At 39.6% G+C, this 17,195-nt stretch overlaps 1 protein-coding gene across 1 annotated transcript; it reads right to left on the bottom strand.

The window, feature by feature from the left end:
* Positions 1-665: 665 nt before the first annotated feature.
* Positions 666-15,665, bottom strand: LOC121385622 (uncharacterized protein C17orf98-like). Its single transcript, XM_041516368.1, has 3 exons — positions 15,086-15,665; positions 6,533-6,632; positions 666-1,051 (listed from the first exon to the last, which is right to left on the bottom strand). Exons 1-3 carry the CDS (start codon positions 15,392-15,394, stop codon positions 894-896), a joined length of 567 nt encoding a protein of 188 aa, XP_041372302.1. The 5' UTR covers positions 15,395-15,665; the 3' UTR covers positions 666-893.
* Positions 15,666-17,195: the final 1,530 nt, after the last annotated feature.

Here is a 17,195-nt window from a genome sequence, read left to right as displayed (position 1 = left end):
CTGAACACATGAGAAATATATATACATGTGTGTGTGTGTGTGTGTGTGTGTGTGTGTGTGTGTGTGTGTGTGCGCGTGTGCGTGTGTGTGTAGACTAATTTGTTTTATTTCACCATATAAGACACGTTCGTCCTGAATATTAAAATGTTAACAAATATCAATTAAATGAGAGAGAGAGAGAGAGAGAGAGAGAGAGAGAGAGAGAGAGAGAGAGAGAGAGAGAGAGAGACGGACGTGTGTGTACATACTTATACATACAATATATACGCGAATACATATGCATACAAAAACATACATACATCGCGCGAGCGCGTTTGTGTGTGTGTGTGTTTTATTTCGCAGCTTTCAGTTTATAACAGATCGCGTTGAGTTGCAGAAATGCGATATTTCAGTCAATAAACAAAAATCCCCAAAACGCTAACTGCAGTACCAAGGATCGCCAGATATTATTTGAATCAAGGCTACAACATTTTGTAAGTTTTATAACAGATAGCGGCAGCAACTGCAACGCTAAATGTAGTTACTGCAGATAGCGTTGTTACTGCAGATCGCTGTTGTGGATTCCCCTTACTAGAGGTTGTTTTGTCCGTTACATTTAGGCTATGTCAACGCTAAAATTAAATTCCTTGTAAACATATAAATTTAAAGATTAACAACTTTTCGTCAAAAAAATAAGACTTTTTATTTTCTCCTCCCAACCTCCTTTTGGTGGAAGCTCAACGTAGTAATCCTTCCCCATGCTGCATATCGCATTGTCTAACGTACTGTCGGTGTTGTGTTTTAATGCAACTGACGCAATAAACGGTTGTCTTAAAGTCACTTGTACATAAATAAACAATATTGACGTAATACTGGAAGATTTCTCAAACAGCCAATCACAATTCGACAGACGTTCAGTGTGTCGGTGACCGAGAACCTGTTCCGAATGGTGACGGAAATTGTCGAAGCCAGGGCACATTTCGTCTGTATCCGTATTTCCCATTGTATCCAGTCACGGGCTTCACGCCTTGCATGAACTGCGCATGCCCATCACGCAGCTCTGCAGAATGGCCTAAACAAAACAAACAAGAAAGCAATTAAAATCGAAAAAGATGTTGCTGTTATCTAGTTTTCTCTCCACTAAATCTATGGTTTGTTAACGAAACACATTATTTATGAGAAGCATAATCTAAGTAGATGAAGCAGTGTTACTAACATATTGAAACTGTTTCAGTCAACCCCTGAACTATCTAACATATCTAATACTGCTACTAAAAGTCTGCGGTTCTCGTATGACACTGTACGACATCGTGTATCTATCTAATCTACATAATATTGCTACTGAAGGTGTGTGGTTCTCTTATGACACCGTACGACATCGTGTATCTACCTAATCTACCTAATACTGCTACTGAAGGTATGCGGTTCTCTTATGAGACTGTACGACATAGTGTATCTACCTAATCTACCTAATACTGCTACTGAAGGTTTGTGGTTCTGACATTGTACGACATCGTGTATCTACCTAATCTACCGAATACTGCTGCTGAAGGTGTGTGGTTCTCTTATGACACTGTACGACACCGTGTATCTACCTAATCTACCGAATACTGCTACTGAAGGTGTGTGGTTCTCTTATGACACTGTACGACACCGTGTATCTACCTAATCTACCGAATACTGCTACTGAAGGTGTGTGGTTCTCTTATGACACTGTACGACACCGTGTATCTACCTAATTTACCTAATGCTGCTACTGAAGGTGTGTGGTTCTCTTATGACACTGTACGACATCGTGTATCTACCTAATCTACCTAATACTGCAACTGAAGGTAAGTGGTTCTCTTATGACACCGTGTAACTACCTAATCTACCTAATGCTACTACTGAAGGTGTGTGGTTCTCTTATGACACTGTACTACACCGTGTATCTATCTAATCTACCTAATACTGCTGCTGAAGGTTTGTGGTTCTCTTATGACACTGTACGACATCGTGTATCTATCTAATCTACCTAATACTGCTACTGAAGGTGTGCGGTTCTCGTATGACACTGTACGACATCGTGTATCTACCTAATCTACCTAATACTGCTACTGAAGGTATGTGGTTCTCTTATGACACTGTACGACATCGTGTATCTACCTAATCTACCTAATACTTCTACTGAAGGTATGTGGTTCTCTTATGACATTGTACGACACCGTGTATCTACCTAATCTACCTAATACTGCTGCTGAAGGTTTGTGGTTCTCTTATGACACCGTGTATCAACCTAATCTACCTAATACTGCTACTGAAGGTGTGTGGTTCTCTTATGACACTGTACGACACCGTGTATCTACCTAATCTACCTAATACTGCTACTGAAGGTATGCGGTTCTCTTATGACACTGTACGACATCGTGTATCTACCTAATCTATGTAATACTATTATTGAATGCCTGTTGTCTTACACTGTACGACATCGTGTATCTACCTAATCTAATTAATACTGCTGCTGAAGGTGTGCGGTTCTCTTATGACACTGTACGACATCGTGTATCTACCTAATCTACCGAATGCTGCTGCTGAAGGTGTGCGGTTCTCTTATGACACTGTACGACACCGTGTATCTACCTAATCTACCTAATACTGCTGCTGAAGGTGTGCGGTTCTCTTATGACACTGTACGACACCGTGTATCTACCTAATCTACCTAATGCTGCTACTGAAGGTGTGCGATTCTCTTATGACACTTACCTAATGCTGCTACTGAAGGTGTGCGGTTCTCTTATGACACTGTACGACATCGTGTATCTACCTAATCTACCTAATGCTGCTACTGAAGGTGTGCGGTTCTCTTATGACACTGTACGACATCGTGTATCTATCTAATCTACCTAATGCTGCTGCTGAAGGTGTGCGGTTCTCTTATGACACTGTACGACATCGTGTATCTATCTAATCTACCTAATGCTGCTGCTGAAGGTGTGCGGTTCTCTTATGACACTGTACGACACCGTGTATCTATCTAATCTACCTAATACTGCTGCTGAAGGTGTGCGGTTCTCTTATGACACTGTACGACACCGTGTATCTACCTAATCTACCTAATACTGCTGCTGAAGGTGTGCGGTTCTCTTATGACACTGTACGACACCGTGTATCTACCTAATCTACCGAATACTGCTGCTGAAGGTGTGCGGTTCTCTTATGACACTGTACGACACCGTGTATCTACCTAATCTACCGAATACTGCTACTGAAGGTGTGCGGTTCTCTTATGACACTGTACGACACCGTGTATCTACCTAATCTACCTAATGCTGCTACTGAAGGTGTGTGGTTCTCTTATGACACTGTACGACACCGTGTATCTACCTAATCTACCTAATGCTGCTACTGAAGGTGTGTGGTTCTCTTATGACACTGTACGACATCGTGTATCTACCTAATCTACCTAATACTGCTACTGAAGGTGTGTGGTTCTCTTATAACACTGTACGACACCGTGTATCTACCTAATCTACCGAATACTGCTACTGAAGGTGTGCGGTTCTCTTATGACACTGTACGACACCGTGTATCTATCTAATCTACCTAATGCTGCTACTGAAGGTGTGTGGTTCTCTTATGACACTGTACGACATCGTGTATCTACCTAATCTACCTAATACTGCCACTGAAGGTAAGCGGTTCTCTTATGACACCGTGTATCTACCTAATCTACCTAATGCTACTACTGAAGGTGTGTGGTTCTCTTATGACACTGTACTACACCGTGTATCTATCTAATCTACCTAATACTGCTGCTGAAGGTTTGTGGTTCTCTTATGACACTGTACGACATCGTGTATCTACCTAATCTACCTAATACTGCTACTGAAGGTGTGTGGTTCTCTTATGACACTGTACGACATCGTGTATCTACCTAATCTACCTAATACTGCTGCTGAAGGTGTGCGGTTCTCTTATGACACTGTACTACACCGTGTATCTACCTAATCTACCTAATACTGCTACTGAAGGTGTGCGGTTCTCTTATGACACTGTACGACACCGTGTATCTACCTAATCTACCTAATACTGCTACTGAAGGTGTGTGGTTCTCTTATGACACTGTACGACATCGTGTATCTACATAATCTACCTAATACTGCTGCTGAAGGTATGTGGTTCTCTTATGACACTGTACGACATCGTGTATCTACCTAATCTACCTAATACTGCCACTGAAGGTAAGCGGTTCTCTTATGCACCGTGCTGCTACTACTGAAGGTATGTGGTTCTCTTATGACACTGTACGACATCGTGTATCTACCTAATCTACCTAATACTGCTGCTGAAGGTATGTGGTTCTCTTATGACACTGTACGACATCGTGTATCTACCTAATCTACCTAATACTGCTGCTGAAGGTATGTGGTTCTCTTATGACACTGTACGACATCGTGTATCTACCTAATCTACCTAATACTGCAACTGAAGGTATGTGGTTCTCTTATGACACTGTACGACACCGTGTATCTACCTAATCTACCTAATACTGCCACTGAAGTTTTGTGGTTCTCGTATGACACTGTACGACACCGTGTATCTACCTAAGTAATACTATTATTGAATGCCTGTTATCTTACACTGTACGACATCGTGTATCTACCTAATCTACCTAATGCTGCTGCTGAAGGTGTGCGGTTCTCTTATGACACTGTACGACATCGTGTATCTACCTAATCTACCGAATGCTGCTGCTGAAGGTGTGCGGTTCTCTTATGACACTGTACGACACCGTGTATCTACCTAATCTACCTAATACTGCTGCTGAAGGTGTGCGGTTCTCTTATGACACTGTACGACACCGTGTATCTACCTAATCTACCTAATGCTGCTACTGAAGGTGTGTGGTTCTCTTATGACACTTACCTAATGCTGCTACTGAAGGTGTGTGGTTCTCTTATGACACTGTACGACACCGTGTATCTACCTAATCTACCTAATACTGCTGCTGAAGGTGTGCGATTCTCTTATGACACTGTACGACATCGTGTATCTACCTAATCTACCTAATACTGCTACTGAAGGTGTGTGGTTCTCTTATGACACTGTACGACACCGTGTATCTACCTAATCTACCTAATGCTGCTGCTGAAGGTGTGCGATTCTCTTATGACACTGTACGACACCGTGTATCTACCTAATCTACCTAATACTGCTGCTGAAGGTGTGCGGATCTCTTATGACACTGTACGACACCGTGTATCTACCTAATCTACCTAATACTGCTGCTGAAGGTGTGCGGTTCTCTTATGACACTGTACGACACCGTGTATCTTCCTAATCTACCTAATGCTGCTGCTGAAGGTTTGCGGTTCTCTTATGACACTGTACGACATCGTGTATCTACCTAATCTAATTAATACTGCTACTGAAGGTTTGTGGTTCTCGTATGACACTGTACGACACCGTGTATCTACCTAATCTATGTAATACTATTAATGAATGCCTGTTATCTTACACTGTACAACATCGTGTATTTACATAATATTTCTAATACCACAGCTGGAGGTCTGTGGTTTATTGTTCTGGTACAACATTGTACGACACCGTGTATCTACCTACTTGATCGAAGACTGCTAATGAAGGTCTATTGGAAGGTCTATGGACCTCTTGGAATACTATACATTCGCCGGTTGAAATATATAGCAGTTAAGTTGTTTTATGTATATTTTTGGTTGTTTTTATTTTGTAAATATATCTCAAACATGATGGCTTTGCGCGTTTTAAATTGTTGTTTTCCAAAAGTTTGTTCTCTCGCTTAAAAATGGAAACATCTGTGACTTCCGGAAACGAATCTCCATTAGACTGGTTGTGCTGCAGTGGTAAAACGATCGCTATTTCCAGCGAGAAAGCAGGTCTTAGTCATAAATACCACACTCTCTTGCAACTACCTTTATGTCAAGGATAACGGGAGAAAAAGTTTGTTTTGTTTAACGACATCACTAGAGCACACTGATTTATTCGTCATCGGCTATTGGATGTCAAACATTTGTTAATTTTAACATATAGTCTTGGAGAGTAAACCCTCTACATTTTCCATTGGTAGCAAGGGATCTTTTATATGCACCACCTCACAGACAGGAAGCCACATACGACGGCCTTTGATATATGATTTGTAGTGCACTGGCTAGAACGAGAAATAGCCCAATAGGCCCACCGCCGGGGATCGATTCTAAGCCGACCGCGTATGATGCAAGAGCTTTACCACTGGGCTACGTCCCTCCCGTAAAGGATAAAGAAGGAAGGAAATGGTTTATTTATAGACGCACTCAACACATTTTATTTACGGTTATATGGCGTCAGACATATGGTTAAGGACCCACACAGATATTGAGAGGAAACCCGCTGTCGCCACTTGGTGGGCTACTCTTTTCAATTAGCAGCAAGGGATCTTTTATATGCATCATTCCAGACAGGATAGTACATACCACGGCCTTTGTTACACCAGTTGTGGAGCACTGGCTGGAACGAGAAATAGCCTAATGGGTCCACCGTTCTAGTATGTGCAGCCTACCTGCTCCGAACTGGTTTCTCAGCGAGATGTACTGGAACCCTGCTCCACGCTCGTGAAACGAATCCATCACCTTCCCGTCAATGGAACATCCGCCATTCACCTGTAAATAGAGAAGAAACCAGACACAAATGAGTATTTGCCTTCTCTCACAAGTCTTGGACCTTGGTGATCACCCGACGTCCTCTTGAAGGTCTGCAGAAAGCGCTACGTTCGCCTTTGAATCCGTCAAGTCAATTATTTCATAATAGTACCAACAACTGTGTATATACAGCAGGAACAGTTATTTAGATGTTAATGATGATGATCTTATATTTTGGTATTTTAATCCACAATACTTCAAAGAACGTCTGTCCTGCTGTGCTAAATGGATTCCAAAGAGTTTAAACTTCGGTTTGTGAAATCAACTTTGGTTCGTGTACACATTTTGGCTGGCTAAATCAACTTACCGTACTCGTTCTTTCTTTCCTTGTCTCTTTCTTTCTCAAATTTATGATACTCTTAACTGAAATAGCATATACTTAATAAACAAGAGTATCGTCGATGTAAGATTAAGCGTTCTACTGCTGCTACAAAAAAACAACAACAACAAAACAAAACAAAAAACGTTTTAAGTGTTGGGAGAATCCAAAAGCAAAGTTCGTGCTATGTCAAATATATCAATCGGTCTTTGAAGCTCTTTCTGTTCCCACTGTGTCTTTCGTCTTTAATATTTACTTCTCTGTTGTTGGTGAGAGTGTAGAATCTGTTTCTACCATAGACATATTCAGAATTACACGTGTTTCAATGGGTAGATCCATATTTATGGAAACGGCAACACCATGATATAGTATGCAGGTTATCAATACTAAGCCGTTATCGTTTTCCCACAAGTTTAAAACGTTTGTTTTGTTTAACGACATCACTAGAACACATTGATTTATTAATCATCGGCTATTGGGTGTCAAACATTTGGTAAATTTGACATATAGTCTTAGAGAGGAAACCCGCTACATTCTTACATTAGTAGCGAGGGACCTTTATATGAACCATCCCACAGACAGGACAGCACATACCAAATTCTCTTTCACTGATGACTGACCACGAATCTTTGACCCTGTCGTCCACAGACGTTAGCGTTCTAGGACTGTAAAGGGATGAAAGAATGGAAAAAAAAGAAGTAATAATATGAAAGATTATCTCATATTCTTAAATTAATCCATAATTATTGGACGCGGTTCTATCCTCTATCACTAGGTCTCACACCAGAGTTTGAAAAAGCTCAGTAAAAGTCATATTCATTCATTCATTCAACTTATTTTCGTGCTTATATCCAATTATGATTCAAGCACGCTGTCCTGGGCACACACCTAAGATATCTGGGTTGCCTGGACAGTGGGTTAGTTGTTAGTGGTTAATGGTTAGTGAAAGAGAAGAGGGTGTAGTGATCTTACACCTACCCATTAAGTCGTTAAAACTCGCTCTGGGTGGGAGCCGGTACGGGGGAGTGGGGGGGGGGGGGGGAGGGGGGCTGGACGTAGCCCAGTGGTACAGCGCTTGCTCGATGTGCGGTCGGTCTGAGATCGATCCCCGTCGGTGGGCCCATTGGGCTATTTCTCGTTCCAGCCAGTGCACCACGACTGGTATATCAAAGGCCGTGGTATGTACTACCCTGTCTGTAGGATAGTGCATATAAAAGATTCCTTGCTGCTAATCGAAAAAGAGTAGCCCATGAAGTGGCGACAGCGGGTTTCCTCTCTCATTATCTGTGTGGTCCTTAACCATATGTTTGACGCCATATAACCGTAAATAAAATGTGCTGAGTGCGTCGTTAAATAAAAAATTTCTTTCTTTCTTTCAGTACTGGGCTGCGAACCCTGTACCTACCAGCCTTATGTCCGATGGCAAAGTCACATTGTTGGTCGCTATTGACTTCGTAGACCCTCAATCACTAGGTTTCACACCATAGTTTAAAAAAAAAAACCCAGGTCATTGAATAAACACCAAACATATCTATAATCACTACGTCTATGTTTCGACAAGTCGAGTAGTTTTATTACATACGGTAGATATAAAAACACCATGTTTTGCTGGCGCTGTGTGAGAGCTGTGGTATTTATCCCAAAAGAAAACCATTTATCTATTATTTATATACACAGTACGACATTCCGTGTAAGCTTCTAGCGACAGACACCCGTCAAGGGTGATCGTTTCTCATTCAGATACCCACGCGGTGTAATCAAAAACAGACTGACAACTTGAATGGCCTGTAAAGTGAGCACTAGTGCAAACATCCACGAACTGTGTGGAACAATAGTGGCCTTCAAAAGAAAACTGAAATATCAAGTTGACCCGTCACACGAAATTCAAGTCATCAAGCTCGAACCTCAAAGACGTCTAATGACGTTTCGTAGTTGTTGTTGTTGTTGTCGTTGTCGCTGTTATTATTCACGGCACTGAAAAAGTAGACCGGCTAATTATACACCAGCCTCGTATTAAAGGGGAAAGGAAAGACACCACTAGAAAACACTGATTTATTAATCATCTGCTATTGGGTGTCAAACATTTGGTAACTGAAATATATAGTCTTTGAGAGGAAACTCGCTACATTTTACGTTAGTAGCAAGGGATCTTTTATATGCACTATCCCACAGACAGGATAGCATATACCACGACCTTTGATATACCAGTCGTGGTGGACTGGCTGGAAAGAAAAGTAGCCCAATAGGCCCACTGACGGGGATCGATCCTAGACCGACCGCGCAGCAATCGACTACTTTACCATTAGGCTACGTCCCCTCCCTGTCCAGAGTAAAGTCTGTTTTGTTTAACGACACCACCAGAGCACATCCCTGTCCAGAGATGCAGAGACAACCTAGAATGCCAAGTTTGTGTCCAGGACAGCGTGCTTGAAACTATCTTGGTTATAAGCACGAACATGAAGTAAACGTCGCAGACTTAGTTTGAACCTGTGAAAACAGGCACTATGTTTGGTTAATCTACAAATCGTAACACATCTGTGAAAACAGGCACTATGTTTAGTCAGTCTACAAATCGTAACACATCTGTGAAAACATGCACTATGTTTGATTAGTCTACAAATCGTAACACATCTGTGAAAACAGGCACTATGTTTAGTCAGTCTACAAATCGTAACACATCTGTGAAAACAGGCACTATGTTTAGTCAGTCTACAAATCGTAACACATCTGTGAAAACAGGCACTATGTTTGGTTAGTCTACAAATCGTAACACATCTGTGAAAACAGGCACTATGTTTGGTTAGTCTACAAATCGTAACACATCTGTGAAAACAGGCACTATGTTTGGTTAGTCTACAAATCGTAACACATCTGTGAAAACAGGCACTATGTTTGGTTAGTCTACAAATCGTAACACATCTGTGAAAACAGGCACTATGTTTAGTCAGTCTACAAATCGTAACACATCTGTGAAAACAGGCACTATGTTTGGTTAATCTACAAATCGTAACACATCTGTGAAAACAGGCACTATGTTTGGTTAATCTACAAATCGTAACACATCTGTGAAAACAGGCACTATGTTTGGTTAATCTACAAATCGTAACACATCTGTGAAAACAGGCACTATGTTTGGTTACTCTACAAATCGTAACACATCTGTGAAAACAGGCACTATCTACAAATCTACAAATCATAACACATTTGGATCAAGTTACAAAGAGCCTGGGTCATTAAAATGGGCAAACTGGCCTCTGAAAAACAGACCAAGGCTCGTTTCCATAACTGTTATTTCTCAGAGGTATAAGCATTTTTAGATTACGTGGCATTACAAGCAGCAGGATGATCCTAAACACTTTGGATGTATGGAAATGGATAATCTAAACAGTAAAATATACACTGATGTCCAAAAGAAACTATACCCAAACAAAATTGATTTAATTTCCCTTTATAATTTGGATAATAAAAATGAAATGGTGCTTAAATAAGTTTCTGCTTTTATGGAATTAATTTTTGTTCCCAACATGCCAAAACACCACTCTCATGAATATATATATATACTCGCGGAAAAAAGTTCCTGTGCACCAAATAATTGCATATAGAATATAATTTACTAGAAATCTGGTCTTAAATATTTCAGTAAATGAACGTGTAACCACTCCCTCTGCCCCGGACTGGGCCACTGGCCTCCAGAGATCGAGCCCGGGGGGGGGGGGGGGGGACATGCTCGAAACCTTAGTGGTATGGGAGCATGAAAAAGTTTTGAACAACAACAACCACTCCCTTCGATATTCTAGCGGTGTCCTGTCAAATGCACGAGCTATTCATGTTTAGTGATCACAAGTTGCTTGCATCACTAGCATTCTTGGTCAAGTACTCCTGTTTGACGTCATTTTTTTATCATTAGACTAAAAATACTTTTGTTGGTATCTGATGGCCATCAGTGTGGTGTGACACCTCCAGGAAAATGAACTTCTTCGAACGATGGGTATGACTGAGGTTAGTATGGCACAAACGTTGTTGCTTGTCATTTTGGTGTTCATCAGAACACTATGCAGTGTCTACGGAGATGTTATCGACAGTTTAGGGATCTTCCATGTTTAGGGAGTCGACACGTTAAAAATCGTCAATATCAAGCGGTACACATATGAAATCATTTGGAAATGACAAGTTTAACATTCCAATACACCCCTGAGTTAATGCCAACCAGTGGAAGAACTGTACGCAACCGGTTAGGTGATCACAAAGTATGATGATGACCGTACATCAATACGTTGCTCTGTTACATCATCACCGACGGCGCACCAAACATTGTGTAGACCGTACTTCAGGTTTTGAAGGCAGGAGAGGATCACGGTCCTTTTAACAGATAAATAGTACATCTTAGACGTAAAAGACAATATTTTTCCTGACGCCATATAACCGTAAATAAAATGTGTTGAGTGCGTCGTTAAATAACACATTTTCTTCTTTTCCTTTAAAAATATACGTCTCACTGATATTTTAATGATGCACAGGTTTTTCTTCAGTAGTCTCAGAGTATTGGTATAGTTTCTTTTGGACGTCAGTATAGGTAATGTCTGATTTCAGTTATCACAAATGGCTTTAATAATGTAAAAAGAAACCCGCCAAAGTGTTTAAGAACTAGAGTCTGTCTCTTTAAAATGAATTAAATGACTGTGGGTGTGGATCGTTTTTAGCCTGCTTCCACCATAAGACTGTTTAAGCACGTATGGTTTGAAAATGACCTTCTGATTTCGCTAGAAAATGTTTTAAAATCCTATGTAAAATGAAGTTACAAGTGTCTTTTAACAATGTCAGAAGTAACTACTGTACACTAGCCGGAAGTGGCCAGACAAAGCTCACAGCTAAAGGTGATGGGAAATGACAGTTGTGTGTCACGGATTGCCACAAGAGAAAAGCACTTGTCGCGGTTGGAGAGACAAGGACTGGGATGTGGAGGTGGACAGCCAAAGAAGTTGAAAGCTAGGAGGAGCTTCCAGATTGGGAAGAAATGAGATGGAATTCAAGGGAGAGAAAGGAAAGGGGGAAGTGGGATAAAACAAAATAATAATAATAAAAAATGAAGGACTAAAATCATAGTGTATGAATTAGTTCAGAGGGAAATTCAACAAACTAACATCAGTGTTTTATTGATGATGTAAAATGAATCAACGCATTAGAAAGCACAGAACAATGGCGTGACTGGAACACACTCAAAGGGCAAGGTGTAAATAATTAATGAACGAGGAAAACCTGCCATGTATATGGCGCAACAGTATTGATTAATCCTCGAACCACCTTTGATATTAGCCAAGGTAATACTAGACCTCTCACGGGATGAATATGTGGGATATGTACGCGTGTCTGTGTATGCGTGCGTGCGTGTGTTAATGTTGGTAATACCAATCGACGGTAACATTACATTGCATTAAATGAAATGTTCTGTGTCTATCTCGCTATTCACCCGCAACCGTTCTCCCCCACCGATCAAATGTTCATATAACAGGCTTTGGCCAGTTCATATTATTGCTGAATAAGCATAAAGTTAGCAATATTTAGTTGGCAAAAATATTGAGGGAGTCAAGTGGGTTCGCCCAACAATGATATCATTGCTCTAAATCACAAACACTGATTCCTCGAAAAGTTAAAGTTTGTTTACTAGAGCAAATTGGTTAATTAATCGATCCCAGACCGACCGCGCATTACGCGAGCACTCTACCACTGGGCTAAGACACGCCCTCATGATTTATCGAGAGTAACGTCTGTCTCTGTGTGTGTGTGTGTGTGTGTGTGTGTGTGTGTGTGTTTCTCTGTGTTTGTCTCTCTCTCTCTCTTTCTCTCTCTCTCTCTCTCTCTCTCACACACACACACACACACACTCACTCCTCACCCCTCCCCCCCCCCCCCCCCCACTGGGGATAGAAATGCTCGTAAAACAAAGATATTACATGCTCTGAGCCTTTTTGTCTAACCGGAGGAGATTCGCATGCCATGATTCCCATTCACTAACCCTCCCTCCCTCCAGCCAAATGATTTCAGACTCCTCCCTCCAGCCAAATGATTTCAGACTAGATACAACCTGAGAATATTCATAAAAACAAAACACTTTGCATGAGATTAATTTGTATTAATGGGAAATGGGATACACAAGATACATGTATATACAAATAGGTAAACACACACTGTAAACATTTTGATTTGATTTCTTGCGGTGTCTAAACAATACAATATAGAATGATTACCGTCTGGGTGTGTACTTATTAGGCAGACACGTGTACGACTCGAACAGACCCTCAGTGTTGGAGACAATCAACACAAGCGTGTATCGTACGATGCAGTATTTGTGTACGCTTCACTCTTTTCAGGCAGTTAAATCAAATATTTAGAGTACGTTATTCTCCTATTAGCCAATCAGATCAAATATTCAGTGTACGTTATACTCCTTTCAGCCAATAAATAAAATATTTAGTGTATGTGACACTCTGTTCAGCCAATCAAATCAAATATTTAGTGCACGCTACTTTTTTCAGACAATCAGATCACAGACCTGCTTATGAGTGTCTTTCATGAGAAAATAGCGCGACAAAACTATAATTTTATTGAAAATCGTGAGCATGATACTGTTCATTGCTTCCAGATTTGAATAAACAAAACTCAACTGTTAATAAAGAATTTATCTGCTCTAGCGCATCTTTGAAGAAAATCCGTCACCATTTTGTACTCTATAGGAACTTAAGATTACCAGTAATAATAATTTTTAAAACATAATTAATTACTACTCTTAAAATGTAAAACAATGTGCAATTGACACGTAATTTTAAAAACAAGTTTTAACTGAGGTTTGGAATTTGTTTCACAATAATATGTAAATCTGACTACAATCATGTCTAACGTAATTTCGCACCTCAGCGTTGTCCGTGCGTCTTTCAAAAATAGTGAAAACGACGTGTGTCCAAATATCTCGGACGGTTCCATCGGCATAATATACAATATTAATCAAAGGACAATCACCGTCAGCTTTGTCTTGCACAGTGATACGATTTTCAATAGCATTATTGTTTTGTCGACACGAGTAGGTAACACATGTAGGGATAAACTAAAATATGGTGTAACAATCATATCTAAAAACGGGCGGATGAATATAAACTAATGAAGGTCATAAGGTCTGCTCAAGTCGGGCGTGCTTAACAACGGCTTGCTCTGGTTATTACCAGTTTTAACCACTCTATCCTACCTTACTCTATTTGAGGAAATTACACTCAAAACTGTTTGATAGTATACGTTTAAAAGTTTTAATTCTATATATCGGTATATATAGTTTTTGGGATTTGGTTAACATACCAGAATGTTTCCGACTGTAATGTTTTAACAAATCATTTCAAAATTCAGAATATTTACGATTTTAGTCGATGGTGGCCGAATGAAATGTAATGTGTGGATTGGACCAAATCATCGGAACGAAGGTGTTCTGAAATCGGTCGTTAATGTGTTTGTTGTCAGAAACTGTGAAAATCAGACGATTTTCTTACTACTATTCCTAGTCATTTGTTTAACGGTAGTGATCCTAGTTTCCGAGTTAGGTATATTGTTTTAGACTCTATTCTGCCTACAAATCATTCCGATCTCCTACACACGAGGATGACCAGAAGCACACACGATAAGCCAAAACTACATCATTTAAGCAAGCAAGCAAGGCTTATTTTCAAAGATAATTTACACTACTTAATAACTAGTGTCAGCGACTTTAACACCCGACTTATGTACACATACAGATATATAAAGATAATTTACACTACTTAATAACTAGTGTCAGCGACTTTAACACCCGACTTATGTACACATACAGATATATAAAGATAATTTACACTACTTAATAACTAGTGTCAGCGACTTTAACACCCGACTTATGTACACATACAGATATATAAAGATACACGTGTACTAAAAACTTGACTACTAAAAAACAACAACATTTATTGATTCATTGGATGCATTCCACAAATATCTCATGAACAATACAAATTATCCGATATATACATATTCCACACGCATTTTAATGGTTAATTATACATTAATTAACAAAAACACTCACCTGTCCAGTCTTTTTAAGGGTTTTGTCAACTCCGTAAAATTGAAAATATGGTTTTACGTGACCATCACGCTGTGAATTGTAAGGGGGAATAACTGGTCCCAGTTTGGGGTTAGCTTTAGAATAATCATTAGAAATAGAACTAACTGCCGTACAGTCTAACACAAAAGTCTTCTCCTTTTCCAACAACACTGGTGGAGGTGGGGTGGGGGGAGTGCGGTAAATTTTGTTATCACGTCGTGGTGACTTCATCCGGGGACTTTTCTGAGAGCTGTCGTCCACAGTTCCTCGTTGAGATTTTTCGTCAGGCATCTTTATTGTCTCTTAAGGTATTTGTTTCTGTGTCTTATCTTCAAAGTTAAAGGTGCTTTATCTGCAAAAGTTAAACAAAAATCTGATCAAAGATTCTGTCGCATTGGTTCCTTCCAGATATTATGTTGCACTATAATTTGGCACAAGTTGTTATGTGAGACCAGTTCTCCCCCACCGTGACCAATTCACAAGAGAGAAATAAAAGAAATTATCGCTTTATCTGCCCTCCTCGATTGTCGTAAAGCAGCAATGCAAAGTCAAATCTATGTTGTCAAACACCGTAATCCGTGGTTGCTATGAGGCGATACGCACGCAAAATCTCCATTATTCATAAACGACCCAGGCTTAGTCTACTCAGTGTGGCCCAATAGACGCGCGGGTTTTAACTTGTTTACATGGACTAATCGCTAGAAAATAGCATCTGTTAAAACGAACGGCGTAAATGACTGCATTGTGTTTAGCTATTCATTGCTGTTTAAATATACCGTGTTGACAGACATGCTGGCAGTATGCACATACCCTTCCAAGCTAGGACGTGGTCATTGTGATAACAAGCAATACTTCAATACGAATAAACCCTATTAGAAGAACCACGCTACTTAAGGAAATATCATATTATAAACACCTTTTCAAAACTTATTTCACAGAACTTTCTATTGAGCAATAAGCTAATTAATTTCCCATGACATATATATATATATATATATAATAACAGTAGCAGTAGTATTTCTAGAAATTGAGAGTTAATAACTCGAAAGGAAAAGTTGTTTTTGTCCTACCCGGCCATATGGCATAATATTCTACGAAGAGTGTGAGCACCGTTGTTCCCACGGAACAATAAAGTAACTAATGGACAAATGATTAATATTCAGTGACGTTTATTGCGTGTTTCTTTTTACATTTCCCAGCTCTAAGCATCAATTAAATTTATAAACAATACGCACACAAAATAATAAATGACCAAATAAACAAGCAAACAGACCAGTAGCTTTTCAACAAATCTCTAATATTCATATTGTTAAGTATTGTGTTAACACTTAGCAGGGAATATTTCAAAATACTAGTTTTGGTGTCGGATTGAAGTTGAAACTTTGCCCGTATATTCATTTTAAGTTATTCACATTAGGAAGTAAAGTAATATAGTTTTATATGAGGCAGCAGAAGGTACATTAATACCATGCATAACAAACTCCTTAATTAACCCATTTTGACTTAGTGACGTTTAAATTGTTATGGTGTCGGACATTGATAAAAATCAAAGATGCCCACTTAACAGAATCAATGCAACATCTTATCAAAAGTATCTGAGGGAACTTTGATTAACCAATATTTTTCATAACCAAGAAACATGTTTGAAATCTAGATTAATTAACCCACTTCTCTGATTAACCCATTGTGTTCTATAGGTACTTTAGTTTTGGCGTCGGATGTTTATTATATTTTGGTGTCGGGTGGAAATAAAAGTGCATACATTTAATCAGTATAATGTTAATGAACAAGCTATACCACACCTAGATATATAGTTTTTAAAGTGCTGTCTTCATCATTATACTTCATTAAGACATGACAGTCATGACTCTTAAAAGGGCATTCCTGACTTTACAGGCATTTAAGCATGCCCCCTGCTAACAAGGCTTTTGTTGGGTAAAACTGGATATTAATGACATGTTCTTGCTTTGAATATTAATGTTTGTACATCATGTGGTTTTGGTATTCCTAATGTTTATAGTAGCTTACCCAGAATGTTTTTTTAACATGTACAAAATTACTAAAGGCAAAATCTTGCTGCTAATTAGAATGT

This window comes from Gigantopelta aegis, chromosome 11, assembly GCF_016097555.1.
Source record: "Gigantopelta aegis isolate Gae_Host chromosome 11, Gae_host_genome, whole genome shotgun sequence".
Taxonomy (NCBI): domain Eukaryota; kingdom Metazoa; phylum Mollusca; class Gastropoda; order Neomphalida; family Peltospiridae; genus Gigantopelta; species Gigantopelta aegis.
This window is presented reverse-complemented; position numbering and strand designations above follow the sequence as displayed.